This window comes from Arachis ipaensis, chromosome B4 (assembly GCF_059453495.1).
Source record: "Arachis ipaensis isolate K30076 ecotype BB chromosome B4, ASM5945349v1, whole genome shotgun sequence".
NCBI lineage: Eukaryota > Viridiplantae > Streptophyta > Magnoliopsida > Fabales > Fabaceae > Arachis > Arachis ipaensis.
The window spans coordinates 43,727,858-43,750,002 of NC_142439.1; the positions used below are offsets into that span (position 1 = coordinate 43,727,858).

The following is a 22,145-nucleotide window of genomic DNA, read 5'->3' on the forward strand; positions in this document are numbered from 1 at the left end:
TACAAGCATTTTTAGGGAAGGTCAATTACCTTAGAAGGTTCATTTCCTATCTGTCAGGGAAAACTAAGGTTTTTGCGCCTCTGATCAAGATGAAAAAAGAGGAAGAATTTTAGTCGAAGGTAGAGCACCAGGAAGCTTTTGACAATATCAAGCAGTACTTGACTAATCCTCCTATTATAACACCTCCAAGGTACGGAGCACCTTTAAAACCTTATGAATCAGCTTTTGAAGTAACAATTGGTGGAATGTTGGCTCAAGAAGATGAGGACGGCAACGAAAGAGTAATTTATTACCTAAGTCGTGTGCTAAATGATGTTGAGAGCCGTTATTCTCCAATTGAGAAACTTTTTAACTTTATATTTTTCTTGTTTAAAACTAAAGTACTATTTAATTCCTAGGAATGTTTATGTAATTTCTAAGTCTGATGTTCTTAAATATATGTTGTCTTCTCCAATATTGTATGGTAGACTAGGAAAATGGATGTTAGCCTTAATGGAATTTTCTTTACATTTTGTTCCTGCGAGAGCCGTTAAGGGTTAGGTTCTAGCTGATTTTTTGGTTGACCATCCTTGTATTGACATTGATGAGAGTTTACTGGGTTTTGTTAGTTTGGTGCCATGAAAATTATATTTTGACGGTTCATGTCATAAAGGTGGTATTGGTATAGGTATTTTAATTATTTCTCCAAGTAGCAAGCCAAGTAAATTCCTCTTTGAATTGAATTATCATGTTCCAACAATGAGGCAGAATATGAAGCGTTAATAATGGGCCTGGAATTATTATTAGAAAGAGGAGTAAAAAATGTGGAAATTTTTAGAGATTCACAGCTTGTAGTCCGTCAAGTATCACTTGAGTATAGGTGTGTTAGTGAAAATTTAAGAAAGTATTTCAATGTGGCTACAAAGCTGTTGAGCGAGTTTGACAATGTCATTGTAAGGCAGGTTCCAAGGGAGTTAAATCAAGAAGCAAATGAATTAGCTCAAATTGCTTTAAGATATAAGATCAAGTTCTCAACACTAGAAAAATTGGTAAGGATAAATGACATATTTATGCCTTTGAGAGAAAGAGAAGTGTTGTTATTAGAAAAACTAGACCCAAAAGATTGGAGAGTACCAATTGTGAAATATTTAAAAAATCCAAGTTTTAGTGTCGATAGAAAACTTAAATACAAGGCTCAAAGTTATGTTCTAATGAATAATGCCTTGTTTAAGAAATCTGTTGATGGAAATTTTTTAACATGTTTGGGAGACAAAGAAGCGTATTTGGCTCTCGCTGAAGTGCACGAGAGAATCTGTGGTGCCCATCAGGCAGGAGAAAAATGAAATGGATGATAAATAGGAGAAGATTGTATTAGCCAACTATACAAAGAGATTGTATAAATTATGCTAGGTCCTATGAGGAATTCCATAAACATGGAAGCCTTCAACATATTCCAACGTCAGAATTGCATGTTATAATTAAGCCATGGCCGTTTAAAGGTTGGGTTTTAGATCTGACCGGGAAGATTCACCCACCTACTTCTAAAGGTCATAAGTTCATTTTGGTTGGTGTTGATTATTTTTCTAAATGGGTAGAGGCTGTCCCTTTAAGGGAAGTGACTCACAATGAAATAATTGATTTCATTGAGGAGCATATTGTGCATAAGTTTGGAATTCCTTAGTCTATTACCACTAATCAAGAAACCATGTTTATTGGGAAAAAGGTCATCGAATATGCCAAGTTTAGGGATATAAAAATGCTTTCTTCTACACTGTATTATGCCCAAGCCAATGGACAAGTGGAGGCAGCGAATAAAATTTTGATTGCATTAGTAAAAAAACACATTGGAAGGCAGCCAAGAAATTGGCACCAAACTTTCAGTCAAGTTCTTTAGGCTTACCAAAATTCTCCAAGAGGTTCTACTGGAACCACCCCGTATAAGTTAGTTTACGGTCATGATGCGATGTTGCCAATTGATATTAATTTGCAAAGTATAAGGGTGGCTAGACAAGATGAGATACCAGTAGTAGATTATTGGAATTCTTTATATGATGAGCTCAATGAACTAGATGACGAAAGGTTGAGAGCTTTAGAGCGGGTGATTCGACGAAAAGATGTTATGTCAAAATCATACAACCGCCGTGTTAAAGCAAAGACATTTGCGGTTGGAGATTTAGTGTGGAAAACAATTTTGCCTATGGAAGAAAAGTCAAAAACTTATGGTAAGTGGTCTCCAACTTGGGAAGGACCTTATGTGATTGACAAGATTTATTCCGGAAATGCCTATAAGATTATTGAAGTCGGATTAGGAAGAAGAATTACTTCAATAAATGCCAAGTATTTAAAAATATATAGGCCAGGTATTCATGAGATAACATTCCACATGTTTAAGAATACAAAAATATCCAGTTGAAGTGTCAAGGGATAAAATAAAAAGCTAACTAATATTTGCAATTTAGTTTGTAAAAGCTAACATATCCATGTGATTTCTATAAGTTGCAAGTTCCAATGACAGTGTAAAGCATTAAAGATTATGAGGCAGATATGTGTCCAAAGCATTAATTTAAAATAGGAGTCAATACAGAAAATAACTTATCATTCCTTAAGTGCAGTACAGTACATGCCAACATATAGAAATAAAAGGTTTAGTGAATAAACATGTGTAAAGCTAGAGGCATGTCAACAAATGCATAGTTGACTTACTTTGACAGCACTTGAGGCGAATGCACAAGAGATGGCATACACCAGTGCAACCTAATATAAACAGAAATGGAGGTCATCTTAAATGAAATATAAGAGAGGTCACTATGATATTAATAATTGGTTCAGTGTGAAGTAATGTAATAACTTCACAAAGATAACAAGTGTCAACCAGTCTACACGATTAAGATAAGGTGCATACAAAGACAAATTAAAAAAAAACTCAAAGTTCAAAAAGTGAAGATTGCAGGAACATATTAAAATGACAGAAGTTCACATAAGAAATACAAGACTAAGCTTCAAAGATCTCCTTCAAGCGAGTAATTTCAGTTTGGAGAATGGTTTGGAAGTTCCTGGCTTCTTTTGCAGCTTCATGTGAGGAAAGCATCTTCTCTTAAAGTGACTGTAAGCATGCATTGCTACTGTCAATCATGCTGTTTGCTTTGGCAAATTGACCCTCATTCTTTATCAAAGCAGCATCCAGCCTATTTTTTACTTCTCTCTTGACAGTCAACTGTTGTTCCAAGTCTCGAATCTCCACAGATAACTTATGAGCCCGATCTTTGGTTTTGCAATATGGGCAGCCAAGGTAGTTTTGGCAGTCTCAAAAGATGAGGTGTCTCGTTTCAACTTAGAAAGAGTTTTAGTTGATTGTTGATAGGATGAGATAGCTGCTTGAGAGTCCGGAAATTTGACGTAAAGGTCCTTGATAAACCCATATTCTATGATATATTTTGTGCTCAATTTAAGTGATTTATTCAATCCTTCACCCACTTATTCATGTAAATTGCATGGTTTCACTTTCCCTTCCTTATTATGTGATATATGTGAAATACATGTTTCCTATGCTTTGAAATTATTTATTTTAATTACCCTTTATTACCATTCGATGCCGTGATTTGTGTGTTGAGAAGTTTCAGATCTTCTAAGGCAGGAATGACTTAAAGGATGGAAAGGAAACATACAAAAATGGAAGAAAAGCACAAAATGGAGTTTCTGAAGAAATTGGCAGCGACACGAACGCATGGACGACGCGGTCGAATGCCCAGCGCAAAAAGGCAGCGACGTGAACGCGTGACTGACGCGGACGCGCGCCATGAGCAGAACACAGATGACGCGTACGCGTGACCGAAGCGAACGCGTGACAAGGAAAACTCCAGATGACGCGACCGCGTGACCCACGCGGACGCGTGACAGACGCCACGTACCAGAAATTACAGAAAACGCTCCCAGTGATTTCTGAAACCCTTTTTGGCCCAGATCCAAGTCCAGAAGGCACATACTAGAGGTTATAAAGTGGTGGAATGCATACATTCATTATCATGTCTTCAATTAGTCACTTTTCATGATTTAGATGTAGTTTTTAGAGAGAGAGGTTCTCTCCCCTCTCTTATGTTTTAGGATTAGGATTTCTTATTATTTCAATTTAGTATTCCAACTCGTTATCAGGTTCAATATTCTTTTTACTTTATATTTCTCTTTTACTTTCAGATACTTTAATGCTTTCCTTTAATTACTTTTGTTGCCAAATTGGCTTATGAACCATTCATGTTTAGATTTGATTTTCTATTTAATATAATTTGAGGTATTTCAGAATTATGATTGCTTTTCTTTATTTATATTAATAATTTAGATTTTTCCCTTTTGGCTTTGGTTGATTAATTGGTAACTCTTGAGTTGTAAAACTCATCGTGATTGATAATTGTTATCCTTGCTGATTGATTTAAATCCCTATAACTCTAGTCTTTCCTTAGGAATTGACTAGGACTTTAGGTGTTAAATTGATTTACCCACTCGACTTACCTTCATAGTTAGAGGTTGACTTAGTGGAGAGCAAAATATAATTCTCATCACCATTGATAAGGGTAACTAGGATAGGACTTCAAATTTTCATACCTTGCCAAGAGTTTATTTTACAGGTATTTATTTATTTTATTTGTCATTTAAAATACTTGTTCCTTACTTTCAAAACCCCCAATTTACAAAACTCATAACCAATAATAAGAACATACCTCCCTGCAGTTCCTTGAGAAGATGACCCGAGGTTAAATACTTCGGTTATCAATTTCAAAGGGGTTTGTTACTTGTGACAACCAAAACGTTTGTAAGAAAGGACTTTTGTCAGTTTAGAAGCTATACTTGCAACGAGGATTTATCTGTGAATTTCTAGACCACGCAAAAGTTCTCTCTTCAAAATGGTGCCGTTACTGGGGAACTGCAAACGTGTGCCTTATTATTGGTTATTGTAAATATTTTTCTTTTATTTGTTTATTTGTTTTTGTTTTTCCCTTTTTACTTTTATTAGCTACTATGAATTCTCACCCCTCTCGCTTTGAGTTTGGTTCTAATATTGTTGAAGGGAACGGAAGTTATAACAGGAATATGCATCAAGGTCTAAGCAATCAAAGATGGATGGAGCCAAGAGGATCTGATCAACCCTTTCGGCAACAACACCTTCCAAGATATCATGGACAAAGACCATTCTACAATGCATACCAAGCTGATAGATATGGTGGACCTCCTGGTAGTTACAAACAAGCCCCACCCTGTGCTTATAGACCGTCCTCTCAACATAACTTTGAACTACCACACTCACAAGCTCCTTTTCACTATTCACCACCGTATGATCCTTATTTACCCCAATTCCAATCCAATTACTCCCAAACACCACCACTTCCCTATGTACCATGTCCATATCCATCACCTCAAGAATCACAGGCTCGCCTCAAGGAAATAGTAGATCAACTTCATACAACCCTTCATCAGCTGGAGCAAGCAATACATTAATTATCTTCCAGACGTTTAGACACTCAAGGAACTCCAATAGCTTTATATGGAGAATCTAAGGACAAACGTAGCATGAAGGAGACATTAAAAACCCCAGTGGGCAGTAATGAGCATAACTTTGTTCTGGAACAATTGGAGGAAGCTCAAATTATCCAAGAAGAAGAAGTACTAATTGAAGATTTAGGAGATGCTGAACCTCCATGGAAATCCAGAATTGTGAAAAATTCCGTCAAGGACGTCACAATTGATGCTAAGGAGGATAGTGCACAACCCCCAAAGCAGGTATTTTATGAAGAACTAGACGGAATAACCCAAGACACAAGTTTCCTTGATGATGATAATCTCAAGTCAAGTTCTCCTAGTAATGAGCTTGCATCCACATGTGAATTCTCTGAGATTGAAGAGTCTTCCCCAAGTGAATACGAAGATGATGTCAAGGTAGTTTTCTCTCAACCTCCAACGTATGACTTGAGTGATGAGGAAGACATGGACGACTTTGATCAAGACGTGGTTGCATTTGAAGAAGTTTGCAAAAAAGTGGAGGAATTCGCAGAAGATTACAAGGGAGTAGAACTTACAGAACCACTGGAAACACCTATCCCAAGGCCATTACCACCTAATACAAGCTTCAAGTGGGTACAATCCTTAACCTTTATCCTTACTTTTCCACTTGAATATGGTTTGCTTGAAACAAATGGCCAGCTTAGAGCTCTCTGCGGCTTTAAGAGTAAGAGGGAAATGGCTCGCATTCAGAGCTGGTGTACAAGATTCAATAAGGTTCCACGTTTCAATTCGAAGTGCAAGAATTGGTATCAAGTTCAATTGAATGGGTCACGGAAGACGTTTGGTCATCTTGGTGAGAATACAATTTCTAAACCGCCCGGATGGAAGCATATAGATCAAGACAAAAGCAGATTTAAAAGCAAAGTTTGGGATCCTGGAATCTATTATGACAATCGTCACCCCGGGAGCCTGAGAACCTGTTTGAAGCTGCTCAAAAGCTTCACATGCCTAGTTTGGGACCCCGGAGGCTGTTGGCATTCCAAACATTGGTGGAGATTTTTGGATGAATTTAAGCATAAGCTGCCATAACAGGAAGCTCATCCAATGTCCAACTTAAGGACTTTAACTAAAAGTGCTAGGTGGGAGACAACCCACCATGGTATAGTCGTTTCTTTTTCAATTTTTATTTCGTACTGTTTGATTTTATGTTATATTATTGAACCTGGATGTTATTCATAGCATTTGCATTAGCATTGCATACTGCATAATTGCATACCTGCAAATAAAAAAAAAGGGAAGGCGTGCGACGCGACCGCACTGCTAACGCATTCGCGTCAGTTGCGAAAACCACCTCCCACGCGTCTGCGTCAATCACGCGAACGCGTGATCTGAAAATCGGCGTAAAAATCCAACGCCTAGAAATCTGGGCTGGAATCGTGTGGCTGGTGTGCGTTTAGCACAACACAGCTCACGCGTTCGCATCCATCACGCGAACGCGTCATTTGCAAAATACCCATCCCACGCGAAAGCGTGAGCGACGCGTCCGCATCGCGTGGATTGCATAACACCCCAAATGGAGACAGAGAGTTGCGCTGAAACGACGTTGAACTTGTGCGTTTAGCACAATTTCTAGTGACGCGGTCGCGTGCATCCTTTTTCCCATTCCATGTGATCGCGTCGCTCACGCGATCGCGTCAACCCATTCTACCCAAGCCACGCGATCGCGTGCCCCACGCGTTTGCGTGGATTCAAATTCACTAACCCCAGTGACGCGAAACCCTACCCCTATCGCGCCCCTATTCTCTTCTCCCCAAACCCCCCCCACTGCTCCCTCTCTACTCCTTGCCACCCACAACCACCACCACTACCCCCAACCACCTCCGACCACCGCACCCTCACCAACAACCCGAACCCACCGCGCCGCCCACCCCCTCCTTCTTCCTTCTTCCCTCCTTCTTCTTCTCCCCTCCCTTCTCTCCCTTCCACCACCGCGGCCAGCCACCGCCACCGCGCCATCACCGCCGCGACTCCCACCACCAACACCCTCACCCCCTCTCTTCCTTCCTCCTTAACCCCCTCCCCACCATTACCCCAACCCAAACCCTTACCACCGTACAGCCACCCACCGCCGCGCCAACCACGGTTTGCCGCCGCGCCGCCCTATGTCACCGCCGCATTGCCGCCAACACCACCCCACTCCCACCACCTCTCTTAGTTCCATACTTGTGCCTCTAACCATCAGGTTCTGCCGAATGCCACTTTTCTTTCATTCGTAGTTAGTTACATATTTTTCAGTTTATGTTTAAATTTAGGATAGATAGAGATGTATGTTGTAGTGGATTCTAGGTGGTTAGGTAGCTAGGATGTGGTTAGTGGATTTAGGCCTGCTAATTGCACCGTACTTGTTGCTGTTTTACCTATTCTGCAATTCTGTTCTGCCTGTGATGTTAGTATTGTTCATATGATGTTCTTACTGCTCATGCTGCTATTGAGACCGCTCTTTCATGTTCATATTATTTATGTCTATTTGCAGCTTTATTTTAATTTTTATGAACTATTCTGCTTACTGTTTATTACCCGAGATCATCCAATTTTAGCCGGAATGCTGCCCAATTTTCTGTAAATTGTTTTGATTTTCATTCATATTTTGGTTTTGGTAATTTGAATTTGGCATTCCTTAGCTTTTTCCAAACCACTTCATGAATGCACGGGCCAGCATTCTTATTCCTTTCGATTTCCTGATTAATAAATTGCACTTTTGATTATTCAATTTTAATTTTTGCTATTTTTATATCTTTATGAATCATCGTCAATAACTTGATATTTTTTATGAGTTGACTAGTCTTTAAATTTATAAATTTCTTGTTACTTAGGAAACAATTCTCAATGCCACTTACTTTAACTTTCTTTCTTCTAACTCACTGCTTTCCACTTTTTCACTTCTAACCGCTTTTAACTTTCTAACTTCTCCCTTTGCTCTTTTTACTAACTCCTTCAACTTTTTAACTCATAGCATGATTATTGTTTCTCCTAATTAACAGGTGTTCTACTTTTAATATATTTTGGATTGTGATTTCTCATCTCAGCTTTTTAACTCCGAAACAATCCAAAATGCACAATTATTCAACTCATTTCATAATTCCACTGCTCCTTTGCCACTATGTGCTTATCTTGCTATTTGCCTACTTGTTTTCCTGTTTTTATTCTTCAATTATATCCTAGATTTCTGTTTTTCAGGATGTCTGACCCTGAACGAAAAGGAAAAGGAAAGGCAACAACTGGCAAATGAAAAAGAGGTGAATCCTCTATGTCTATCCTAGACATTATGCATGATGACTCCTGGCGGGAAAATCACTTTACCCCGCAGGAGAAGGCTGACCAGCTCCTCCCTGCCAATGATCCCATTAAATTTGCAAACAGATACTGTGAGCTGAAGTATCCAGTGTTTGCCACCTCCAGAAACCTGTACCTGGAGCGAACTCTGAAAATTCCAGAAGAACTACAGCAGTACACCTCTGATCAGATCAAACAGCGAGGCTGGTTCTTCTTGGAGAGAAACTTGACAGAGGTCAATGCTTCCTGGGTAAGAGAGTTTTACTGCAACTATTTCAAGACTTCCCTGGATGCAGTGCACCTCAGAGGGAAACAGATACTGGTTACTGAAGAGGCCATTGAGGATATTCTGCAGCTTCAGCCTAAGTCAGATCAGCCTGACGGTTACCAAAAAGCTGATGAGGACATGCGCTTTCTGAGATTTGACTGGGATGCTGTCAAGCAAAGGATATCCCTTGACCCTACTGTCCCCTAGGTCATGGGAAAGAACACAACAATGCCTAAGGGAATCAAGCTGATATATCTGAATGATGAGGCTCAGCTCTGGCACCAGATCCTGAGCAACTTTGTTATGCTGAGCACTCATGAGACGGAGCTGCCTGCCACTATGATCACCCTTCTTTGGTGTGTGATGGAGGGTAAGGACCTGTACCTCCCACGATTCATCCGGCACTATATGGCCAGGGTCCATGTCAGAGGCACCCTTTCTTTCGCTTACCTGGTCACCCAGTTACGCCGTCGAGCTGACGTGCCTTGGGAGAATGCTGATGAGAAGCCACCTGCTGCGGACTGTAAGAAGATTATCCCTCACAGCAGGAAGTTTCGGGCTTTAGGCTATACACCTCCATTCATGACCGCTTCTAATGAGACAGCCACGCCTTCAGTTGCCCCTTCTTCTTCCACTGCTGCACCAGCCCTACCCACTGCACCTCCACTTGCCTCAGAGCCCGTTTACCACCTCGTGCACCACTTATTCCAGCAGCTGGACCAGATGAAGCGCCGCCACAAGCGACGATATGAGAGATCCGAGCGTCGCAACAAGCGACGCTATGAGCACCTCAAGATGATGATCCGATCTGGCAGCGACTTCCCCTCCGAGCCTGACACACCATCAGAACCATCTGAGGAGGAGGCAAAGGAGCATGAGAAGGAGACCCATCCACAGAGAGAGACCGAGCAGGCAGGCTCAGAGCAAGCTGTGCCACAGCAAGAGGAGCCACACCAGATATAGGCTGCAGATGCAGAGATTCCTATCTAGTCAGAGCCTCCCCTGCAGTAGACAAATCCTCTTACCTTTACCCAGTTTGCATTTCCTCAGGCCACCACCGAGACTCCAGCAGCCCATCCTTCCAGTGATGACACTCCTTCACACCCAGCTTGAGTGAGCATCGAGGACGATGCTTTATTTTAAGTGTGGGGAGGTCGCCATCCCTGGCATATTTCTTTTTGGTGAACCACTATAGACTCTTTCTATCTTATTTTGTTTATTTTTTTGTATTTTTATCTTTGTTTTTATTGTTCAGTACTTATACACTATCCTTTTGCTGTATTTTTACTCTATTTCAGCATTTTGCACTTTAGTTTATACCTTAGCCAGTTAGTTTAGTTGCAATTCTAAACTTATTAGTTATAGAAAATGTGGATTAATTAGTATAGTTTACCCTTTTAGCATATGATAGTTTGGTTTAAATTAAAAATAAAAAGGAAGTAAACTAGAGACTTTAACATAATCAAAAACAATCCACAGACCTTGTATATATAGCATTACATGTTAGTTAGTTAACAACATTTCATCAAGGAACAACATTAAAACTTTAAAGGCACCCTAAGATTTACATTGAGAATAATGGGAGCTCTTAATTTCTACTTGCATGATATGTATAAATGATATATGATTTTTGAGCTAGAGAACACACAGCCTGTGAGTTTTGAGCTTAATTGTATGGTTACATTCAAACCATAATTTTTATTCCTGTGTGTTTTGCCCTTCTTTTTCATTCTGGTGTTCTTTACTTTGTTTTAATCTATATGTCCAATTAGAGAGTATAGATACATACTAAAGAGATGATTGAGGCCATCATTTGAATTTTTCCTCACTTATCCCAAAATTAGCCTACCTTTTACATCACCCTTGTTAGCCCCCTTGAGCTTTTTAATCCCCTCTTGTTCTATAAACCACATTACTAGCCTTAAGCAGAAAAACAAAATAAAAATCTCAAGTTGAATCCTTGGTTAGCTTAAGATAGAAATTGTGTATTGTTTAAGTGTGGGGAGCTTTATGGGAACATGGATGATAGAAACAAAGGTGGAAAGTTAAAAAGAATAAAGATGTTTCAAAATAAAAATTTGGGAAGCATGCTCATGTGAAATCAAAACAATTGAATTACCATGTGTATTAAAAAAATTTTTTCGGTATTTAATTAAGGGGATGCAAAAAATCCCCCAATTGCAAAAATAAAAAGAATCAATGCACATGGGATAAAATTTAAGTTAATGCATGAGCTTGCAATACAAAGTGAGAAAATTTGGGCAAATAGGTTAAGAAACTTTGATTTATAAAATATGTATGTTAGGTGAGATCTTAGACTAATCAAGGATTCACTTATTAGCTCACTTAGCCTTATACATATACCCTTACCTACCTTGGCCCCATTACAACCTTGAAAAAGACCTCATGATTTTTGTATGCCTATATTCTATAATTGTTGATTGGTTAGTTGAAGAACAAAGTTATAGAAAGTAAGGATAAAAAAGAAGAATAGAGTGATTAACCCAATAAACACTGAGTGACTAGAGAGTAAACACAAAATCCAGTGAGGGTTCAATAGCTCATCACCATATATCTCTGCTTAAATTGTTAATTGTCTTGCAAGTTTGTAAAATATTTTTACCCATCTCAATTGTAAAAGTGCTTTAACATTATCTAGGGTTTGGCTATGCATATATGATTCCTTGAGAATGTGAATTAATTTAACTACATGTAAATTTTATATACAAGTGAATAACAATTAGAATTGCATGATTTATTTAGGTAGTTTGCATTTAGAGTAGATTGCATTGCATGAGATTCCACCACTTTAACCTTACCTTATTCTTTATCTTGGACTTAGCATGAGGACATGCTATTGTTTAAGTGTGGGGAGGTCGATAAACCCATATTCTATGATATATTTTGTGCTCAATTTAAGTAATTTATTCAATCCTTCACCCACTTATTCATGTAAATTGCATGGTTTCACTTTCCCTTCCTTATTATGTGATATATGTGAAATACATGTTTCCTATAATTTGAAATTATTTATTTTAATTACAATTTATTACCATTCGATGCCGTGATTTGTGTGTTGAGAAGTTTCAGATCTTCTAAGGCAGGGATGACTTAAAGGATGGAAAGGAAACATACAAAAATAGAAGGAAAGCACAAAATGGAGTTTTTGAAGAAACTGGAAGCGACGCGAACGCATGGACGACGCGGTCGCATGCCCAGCGCGAAAAGGCAGCAATCCGAACGCGTGACTGACGCGGACGCGCGCCATGAGCAGAACACAGATGACGCGTACGCGTGACTGAAGCGAACGCGTGACAAGGAAAACTCCAGATGACGCGACCGCGTGACCCACGCGGACCCGTGACAGACGCCACACACCAGAAATTACAGAAAACGCTTCCAGCAATTTATGAAACCCTTTTTGGCCCAGATCCAAGTCCAGAAGGCACATATTAGAGGTTATAAAGTGGGGGAATGCATCCATTCATTATCATGTCTTCAATTAGTCACTTTTCATGAATTAGATGTAGTTTTTAGAGAGAGAGGTTCTCTCCTCTCTCTTAGGTTTTAGGATTAGGATTTCTTATTATTTCAATTTAGTATTCCAACTCGTTATCAGGTTCAATATTCCTTTTACTTTATATTTCTCTTTTACTTTCAGATACTTTAATGCTTTCCTTTAATTACTTTTGTTGCCAAATTGGCTTATGAACCATTCATGTTTAGATTTGATTTTCTATTTAATATAATTTGAGGTATTTCAGAATTATGATTGCCTTTATTTATATTAATAATTTAGATTTTTCCCTTTTGGCTTTGGTTGATTAATTGGTAACTCTTGAGTTGTCAAACTCATCATGATTGATAATTGTTATCCTTGCTGATTGATTTAAATCCCTATAATTCTAGTCTTTCCTTAGGAATTGACTAGGACTTTAGGTGTTAAATTGATTTACCCACTCGACTTACCTTCATAGTTAGAGGTTGACTTAGTGGAGAGCAAAATATAATTCTCATCACCATTGATAAGGGTAACTAGGATAGGACTTTCGAATTTTCATACCTTGCCAAGAGTTTATTTTACAGTTATTTATTTATTTTATTTGTCATTTAAAATACTTGTTCCTTACTTTCAAAACCCCCAATTTACAAAACTCATAACCAATAATAAGAACATACCTCCCTGCAGTTCCTTGAGAAGACGACCCGAGGTTAAATACTTTGGTTATCAATTTCAAAGGGGTTTGTTACTTGTGACAACCAAAACGTTTGTAAGAAAGGACTTTTGTCGGTTTAGAAGCTATACTTGCAACGAGGATTTATCTGTGAATTTCTAGACCACGCAAAAGTTCTCTCTTCAGTCCTCATAAACCTTTTTCAAGCGAGCCAACAAAGGATCAATAGTCACAGGATGTGGTGTAATTGAAAAGGTCAAAATAATATCAGAAAGCTGAGCCTTAAAGTTCGGATCGATGGCAAGTGTCAAAACAGGTTTGGATAGAACAGCACTGTAACACCCCAATTATCCTAAGCCTTACCTCTAGCCGTAAGGCAAAGGTTAATCAAAGGTTATGACATTCTAAGGCTTATACATATTTATATAGAAGGAAATAATATATTCTAGAAGCCCGATGAAGGATTCAGCTCAAAAACAGGATTACAAAAGCGCGAAACGTTCACACGAAGCTAACGCACTAGACACAAGTTATAGATGTAAAATAATGGAGCATATATATAGATATAAAAGTTTAATAATCATAGGGAACTAGCCGCAGCTTGTGGAGTTTAAGCCGACTAGTATATACAGACATACAGAGTTTTGGAGTTAAAAACAACTTATACAACTATTCTCTCAAATAAGCCTCTAAGGCCATAAAGATAAATATACAAAAGATGTGAGAGTAACTACCACAAGAAAATAGAAATAAACCAAGGAGAAATCATACTCCGCTCTGTCACTATACCCGCAATATCACCGAGGTGGATTTGCAACCTGTATCTGAAAAATAACAACAACATATGGTATGAGAACCGGAGGTTCTCAGTATGGTAACAGTGCCCAATAATGTAAGATGTAAAGCTCCGGGATGCCGAAGGCAATCCTATAACTTCACACCAAACCGATAATCAAGCTTAGAACAATTATAATTAACGTAAACCATAAACAACAAACAGGGTTTTCTAAACTTAAAGGATTTCTAACTAGTACTAGTCACACCGCTGTATCCCACAGCCTTCGTCAACCTAACCTCCGTGCGATCCCATCACCACCACCTACCTAACCTCCTCAGCACCAGACAAACATAAGATAATGTAAGCAAGTAACACACAGATAGTTTTCATATACAGCAAGTAATTCAAGAAGCAAGTAGGCATGTTATACAATTAGGCAAACTCAAGTAATCAAAGCAAACAAGCACATAAGAAATGCATATGACGAATTTCTGTCCTATTGGCTCGTGATATCACTTGTCAGTCTATGTATGCCAACCCGACATATCCTTTCGGATGTCACCTTTCTGCCACTTCCGAGGATATAGCACCTGGCATGCTTTTGTTCCGAGGATATAGTGCCTGGCACACTTGCATGCTCAATCCGAGGATATAGTGCTTGGCACACTCTTGCGGCAGAAAAGGAAAACAACAACAACATATAAGTCATCACAAATCATTCCAACGATATAGTGCCTGGCACACTATCATTCCAAGGATATAATGCCTGGCTCACTATCCACATCCGCAAGTCCATCAACCTCAAATCATCATCATTTCTCATCTCAAATCACTTCCAATTATCAACTCTCAACATTCCAAGGATATAATGTCTGGCACACTCTCTTTCAATCATTATCATCCCAAGGATATAGTGCCTAGCACACTCTCAACATTCATCACGATCATCATTCCATTAACATTCTTAAACATTCATATTTCTCAAACTCATTATAAGAAATTCCATTCCGAACTCATCATTTCACCAATTTCTCACTTTGTTGTCAGTAATCACCAAGTTCACTACTCTTCCCTCTCTGTCAACCAAACTCGTCCTCAATACACTAAAACCTAAATCTCCGTTTGCTAACTTTTCAAAGATAAACCCAAATTAAGTCTCCTAGGACCCTTCCCATGTTTGATGCCCGAAAACAAGTCCAAGAATCTTAAAAAGGTGTCACAGAAGCTTATAAGCTTGTTGAGAAGGTAAAATAGTTGAATAAAATAAAAAGGAAAACCATTTCTCTTGCAAAAACTGATTTTAAGTATGAAATCTCTGCACCAAGACACCAAGCTACCCTGTTCTTAGGAAATCCACCAAAAATCATATTTTCATTTGATATATCTAAACTTTTCCAGAAATGAAATAGACTCATAGAGATTTAATCAGTCAAAGTCTCATAGAAAATTTATTTTTCTGGAGAGAGCTATACTGATTACAAGTTTACTTTCAAAAACTAGTTTTGCTGTCAAAATAGCTAAGAGCTCTATCTTTAAAACGAGCACAACTCCTTCTACAAAATTTATAATAGTCTAAAATTTTGACACAAACAAGAAAACAGTCCAAGTCTCAATGTCTATTTAGTCTCACTCAAAATTATGGCCAGGAGTGGGAGATATAGGCTTGGAATGTTGCTGGTTTGATTATGTAGCAGCAGAAAATCAGTTTTAAAGTAATAAACTTCAAAAATTTATATCTCCTAATCCAACCGTTAAACTTTAACCAAAATTTCCAGGATTTTTCTACACATCACATAGATTCGAGAAAAATTAATCCCATGCAATTGTGATCGTTAGATCATTCCCAAAAAGCGTCCAAAGCTGCTGCCAAAAAATAGATTATGCAGAATTTTGCCAAACCTCAACTTTCAAAATATTTCAACCAAAAATCAAACCAAAACCATACCAACTCCAATTTACCTCATAACTCACCCTTTGTGTCACAATCTACCATTCATACTAAATTTTTCATTCACCCTTCAATATCCTCAATCTCAATATCAAATATATAACACTATAATCATTCCTCCACCAACCACATTCACCAATCATCATTCTTTCACTATCCATCTTCATCAACAACCCATTCATGCTTTATACCAATAATCAACAATATACATTCATTCAAATTTAATATACATCATACCTCAACATCATTATTTAACAACATTTACAAAATCAATTCGTCAAGCATCATCAACCAACCAACATCAACAACCACTACAAATCCTCATCAATTCCAACAATTTATCACCAAACAATAACTAACATTAACCAACATCATAATACATCATTAGCACCAATAATCCTCAACCATCACCATCATCATACATATACCACAAACAACCACATATCCAATTCAATCCTATCCTATGGGCCACTAGCCTAAGTGTCCATAAACATTACATATTACATAAAGAAAACCGAAACCATACATTGGCCGATTCCCAAACGTACCATACATCAAAACGAAGCTACCAAGCTTGATCCAAAGCCTCAACCAACTCCAACAAACACCCAAAACTCAATCTAACATCATATATATATCAAAATCAAAACCTAAGATACACATAACAACTAAACACAAGGATTTAGTAAAACCTTACCTTGCCCAAAAAGATTAGGAGTAAAATCCAACAATTTCCCGCTACTAGAGATCACCTAGATAAGCAAAATCACAAAAACCACTCAAAAACCAAATCCCAAAAACGCAGAAACTTAGGGCTGGAAACTGGAGTATGAAGAGAGGAATTTTACCAGATTTATTTATATAGAAACGTAGAGCTTGACAAGAGCTTCACGTGGCCATAAACGGCTCGTCAATCGGAGCTCCGTAGCTCAAGTTACAAGCGAAAGAAGGTGAAGGTGAATAGTGTTCTTTCTTCTCCCTCTCCTCTCAACTCAGTAGCGCCCCCTTCTTCAAATGAGGGTGGAATGAGCTGAAAAGCTCATTTAATGAGGTTATATATGTTGGGCCTTGGACCCAACTTGGGCCCGATCCAACCGCGTAGCGTTTTTGGTTCATTTGGCCCACTTTGGGCCAAAACCTTTAAGATTAGTGCCCGATTTTCACTTCTAAATTATTTTTACCTTTTCTAAACAATAAATTCATTTTCAAAATATTATTTTTCTTAAAACACAGTACCGGACAGGTTTAAACCGGTTCAACCGGTTCAGCTACCGGTTCTCGGTCTTTCGCAGAAAATACCTTTTCTGCCTCAGAAAAATTCACTGAAACAAAATTTCACCTTTTTATTTTCAAATTAAAACTTCTAAATTTTGAATCCATCTCGGGCACTTAAAATTATTATCTTATCAAAATGGTTTACGTGAAAAACCCTGGTTCTTATATTCTCCTCTCCTAATAAAATTTTCGCCCTCGAAAATTCGAATTACGCTATATATTCTCCTCAAAGCGTTCTACCGTGTCAATGTCCCCTCTCGCCTTTCGCTGCGTCACTCTGATTATCGTCATCAGTAGTCCAAAAGTTTCCTTAAAACAAATACCGATTGTTGGAACATTTTCCAAAATCTCCAAAACAAGTTTATTCTAAACCAACTCATTGTGAAAGTTTTTTCAAAATGGTCAAAAATCATTTACTGAAAAGAAGATTACTTTAAATCACGATTTTCTTAAATAAAAACCTTTCAATTTGAATCCTTCTTGATAAGAGAATTCAGAAACCAAATCCACAATTGAACAAAATCAGAGACTCACTCTTCTTTTAAACCATAACATTTAAACCAAGAGTTCTGTCCATCTTGCAAAACCAAATTATTTAAACCAAAGTTCCGAACCAAATTTCAAAATCATTTTAACCTTTAAATTTTTTTTAACATGGTTCAAGACCATACCAGTTAAAAATTGAAAATTAGAATTAAAAACCGCAAAAGCATCCATCAATACCTCCCCTGCCACTAGTGCTTAGCCGCATCCATCCACTGATATGCCGCAAACTCCACGAACTGGTCCTCTTGAATATGTTGAGATCGAAACCCATAGACTAGGATAGCCATCCTCACTACCTCTCCATTAACGTGATCGACCTTATCCGTGAGTTGCCATTCGGGTTTCCTTTCCACACCAAACAATCGATATCAAGGTGATCAGTCTCAATATCTCAAGCTCAGTGCTTCGATTATCCCCAAAGGCATTCACAAATAAGCATGCTATGCATATCAAGTAGATGACCTAAATAGCATGAAAGAAAAATGACCCAGAGTGTGCAATGAAGCACAATCGGCCCACTCCTCAGGCTCACGAGGACGAACCGCTTTGATACCACTAAATGTAACACCCCAATTACCCTAACCCTTACCTCTAGCCATAAGGCAAATGTTAATCAAAGGTTACGATATTCTAAGGCTTATACATATTTATATAGAAGGAAATAATATATTCTAGAAGCCCGATGAAGGATTAAGCTCAAAAATAGGATTACAAAAGCGCGAAACGTTCACACGAAGCTAACGCACAAGACACAAGGTATAGATGTAAAAGAATGGAACATATATATAGATATAAAAGTATAATAATCATAGGAAACTAGCCGCAGCTTGCGGAGTTTAAGCTAACTAGAATATACAGACATACAGAGTTTTGGAGTTAAAAACAGCTTATACAACTATTCCCTCAAATAAGCCTCTAAGGCCATAAAGATAAATATACAAAAGATATGAGAGTAACTACCACAAGAAAATAGAAATAAACCAAAGAGGAACCATACTCCGCTCTGTCACCATACCCGCAATCTCACCGAGTTAGATTTGCAACCTGCGTCTGAAAAACAACAACAACATATGGTATGAGAACCGGAGGTTCTCGGTATGGTAACAGTGCCCAATAATGTAAGATGTAAGGCTCCGGAACACCGAAGGCAATCCTAGAACTTCACACCAAACTGATAATCAAGCTTAGAACAATTATAATTAACGTAAACCATAAACAACAAATAGGATTTTCTAAACTTAAAGGATTTCTAACTAGTACTAGTCACACCGCTGTATCCCACAGCCTTCGCCAACCTAACCTCCATGTGATCTCATCGCCACCACCTACCTAACTTCCTCAGCACTAGACAAACACAAGATAATGCAAGGAAGTAAACACAAATAGTTTTCATATACATCAAGTAATTCAAGAAGCAAGTAGGTATGTTATACAATTAGGCAAACTCAAGTAATCAAAGCAAACAAGCACATAAGAAATGCATATGATGAATGCCTGTCCTATTGCCTCGTGATATCATTTGTTGGTCTATGTATGCCAACCCGACACATCCTTTCGGATGTCGCCTTTCTGCCACTTCCGAGGATATAGCGTCTGGCACGCTTTTGTTCTGAGGATATAGTGCCTGGCACACTATCATTCCGAGGATATAGTGCCTGGTACACTCTTGCGATAGAAAAAGAAAACAACAACAACATATAATTCATCACAAATCATTCCAAGGATATAGTGCCTGGCTCACTATCCACATCCGCAAGTCCATCAACCTCAAATCATCATCATTTCTCATCTCAAATCACTTCTAATTATCAACTCTCAACATTCCAAGGATATAGTTCCTAGCACACTCTCTTTTAATCATTATCATTCCAACGATATAGTACCTGGCACACTGTCAACATTCATCATGATAATCATTCCATTAACATTCTTAAATATTTATATTTCTCAAACTCATCATAAGCAATTCCATTATGAACTCATCAGTTTCACCAATTTCTCACTTCGTTGTCAGTAATCACCAAGTTCACTACTCTTCCCTCTCTGTCAACCAAACTCATCCTCAATACACCAAAACATAAATCTCCGTTTGCTAACTTTTCAAAGATAAACCAAAATTAAGTCTCCTAGGACCCTTCCCATGTTTGATGCCCAAAAACAAGTCCAAGAATCTTAAAAAGGTATCACAGAAGCTTACAAGCTTGTTGGGAAGGTAAAATAGTTGAATAAAATAAAAAGGAAAACCATTTCTCTTGCAAAAACTGATTTTAAGTTTGAAATCTCTGCTCCAAGATAACAAGCTACCCTATTCTTACAAAATCCACCAAAAATCATACTTTCATTTGATGTATGTGAAATTTTCCATATATAAACTAGACTCGTAGAGCTTTAAATCAGTTAAAGTCTCATAGAAAAATCATTTTCTGGTGAGAGTTATACTGATTACAAGTTTACTTTCAAAAACTAGTTTTGCTGTCAAAATAGCTTAAAGCTCTATTTTTAAAACGAGCACAACTCCTTCTACAAAATTTATAATAGTCTAAAATTTTGACACAAACAAAAAATAGTCCAAGTCTCAATATCCTTTTGGTCCCACTCAAAATTATGGTCAGGAGTGGGAGATATAGGCTTGGAAAGTTGCTGGTTTGATTATGTAGCAGCAGAAAATCAGTTTTAAAGTAACAAACTTCAAAAATTTATATCTCCTAATCCAACCGTTAAACTTTAACCAAATTTCCAGGATTTTTCTAACATCACATAGATTCGAGAAAAATTAATCCCATGCAATTGTGATCATTAGATCATTCCCAAAAAGCGTCCAAAGCTGCTGCCAGAAAATAGATTATGCAGAATTTTGCCAAACCTCAACTTTCAAAATATTTCAACCAAAAATCAAACCAAAACCATACCAACTCCAACTTACCTCGTAACTGACCCTTTGTGTCACAATCTACCATTCATACTAACATTTTCATTCACCCTTCAATATCCTCAACCTCAATATCAAATATATAACACTATAATCATTCCTCCACCAACTACATTCACCAATCAACATTCTTTCACTATCCATCTTCATCAACAACCTCATCCATGCTTTATACCAATAATCAACAATATACATTCATTCAAATTCAATATACATCATACCTCAACATCATTATTTAACAATATTTACAAAATTAATTCGTCAAGCATCATCAACCAACCAACATCAACAACCACTACAAATCTTCATCAATTCCAACAATTTATCACCAAATAATAACTAACATTAACCAACATCATAATACATCATTAGCACCAATAATCCTCAACAACCACCATCATCATACATATACCACAAACAACCACATATCCAATTCAATCCTATCCTATGGGCTACTAGCCTAAGTTTCCATAAACATTACATATTACATAAAGAAAACCAAAACCATACCTTGGCCGATTCCCAAACGTATCAAACATCAAAACGAAGCTACCAAGCTTGATCCAAAGCCTCAACCAACTCCAACAAACACCCAAAACTCAATCTAACATCATATATATATCAAAATCAAAATCTAAGATACACATAACAACTAAACACAAGGGTTTAGTGAAACCTTACCTTGTCCAACAAGATTAGGGGTAAAATCTAACAATTATCCGCTACTAGAGATCACCTAAATAAGCAAAACCATAAAAACCACTCAAAAACCAAACCCCAAAAATGCAGAAACTTAGGGCTGGAAACTGAAGCACGAAAAGAAGGATCTTACCAGATTTATTTGAATAGAAATGTAGAGCTCAACAAGAGCTTCGCATGGCTGCAAATGGCTCATCAATCGAAGCTCCATAGCTCAAGTTACAAGCAAAAGAATGTGAGGGTGAATAGTATTCTTTCTTCTCCCTTTCCTCTCAACTCAGCAGTGCCCCCTTCTTCAAATGAGGGTGGAATGAGCTGAAAAGCTCATTTAATGAGCTTATATATGTTGTGCCTTGGACCCAACTTGGGCCCGATCCAACCGCGTAGCGTTTTTGGTTCGTTTGGCCCACTTTGAGCCAAAACCTTTAAGATTAGTGCCCAGTTTTCACTTCTAAATTATTTTTACCTTTTCAAAAAAAATACATTTTCAAAATATTATTTTTCTCAAAACACAGTACCGGACAGGCTTAAATCGGTTCAATCGGTTCGGTTGCCGGTTCTCGGTCTTTCACAGAAAATACCTTTTCTGACTCAGAAAAATTCACTGAAACCAAATTTTATCTTTTTATTTTCAAATTAAAACTTCTAAATTTTGAATCCATCTCGGGCACTTAAAATTATTATTTTATCAAAACGGTTTACGTGAAAAACCCTGGTTCTTACAA

General features: G+C 37.8%; 2 protein-coding genes across 2 annotated transcripts; both read left to right on the forward strand.

The window, feature by feature from the left end:
- The first annotated feature begins 764 nt into the window (after nt 1-764).
- On the forward strand, nt 765-1,322 carry LOC148567354 (uncharacterized). The gene has a single exon (XM_088484559.1). It carries the CDS (start codon nt 765-767, stop codon nt 1,320-1,322), a length of 558 nt encoding a protein of 185 aa, XP_088340685.1.
- Nucleotides 1,323-1,942: 620 nt separating this feature from the next.
- On the forward strand, nt 1,943-2,392 carry LOC107636453 (uncharacterized). The gene has a single exon (XM_016339958.1). The coding sequence runs from the start codon at nt 1,943-1,945 to the stop codon at nt 2,390-2,392; it is 450 nt and encodes a 149-aa protein (XP_016195444.1).
- Nucleotides 2,393-22,145: the final 19,753 nt, after the last annotated feature.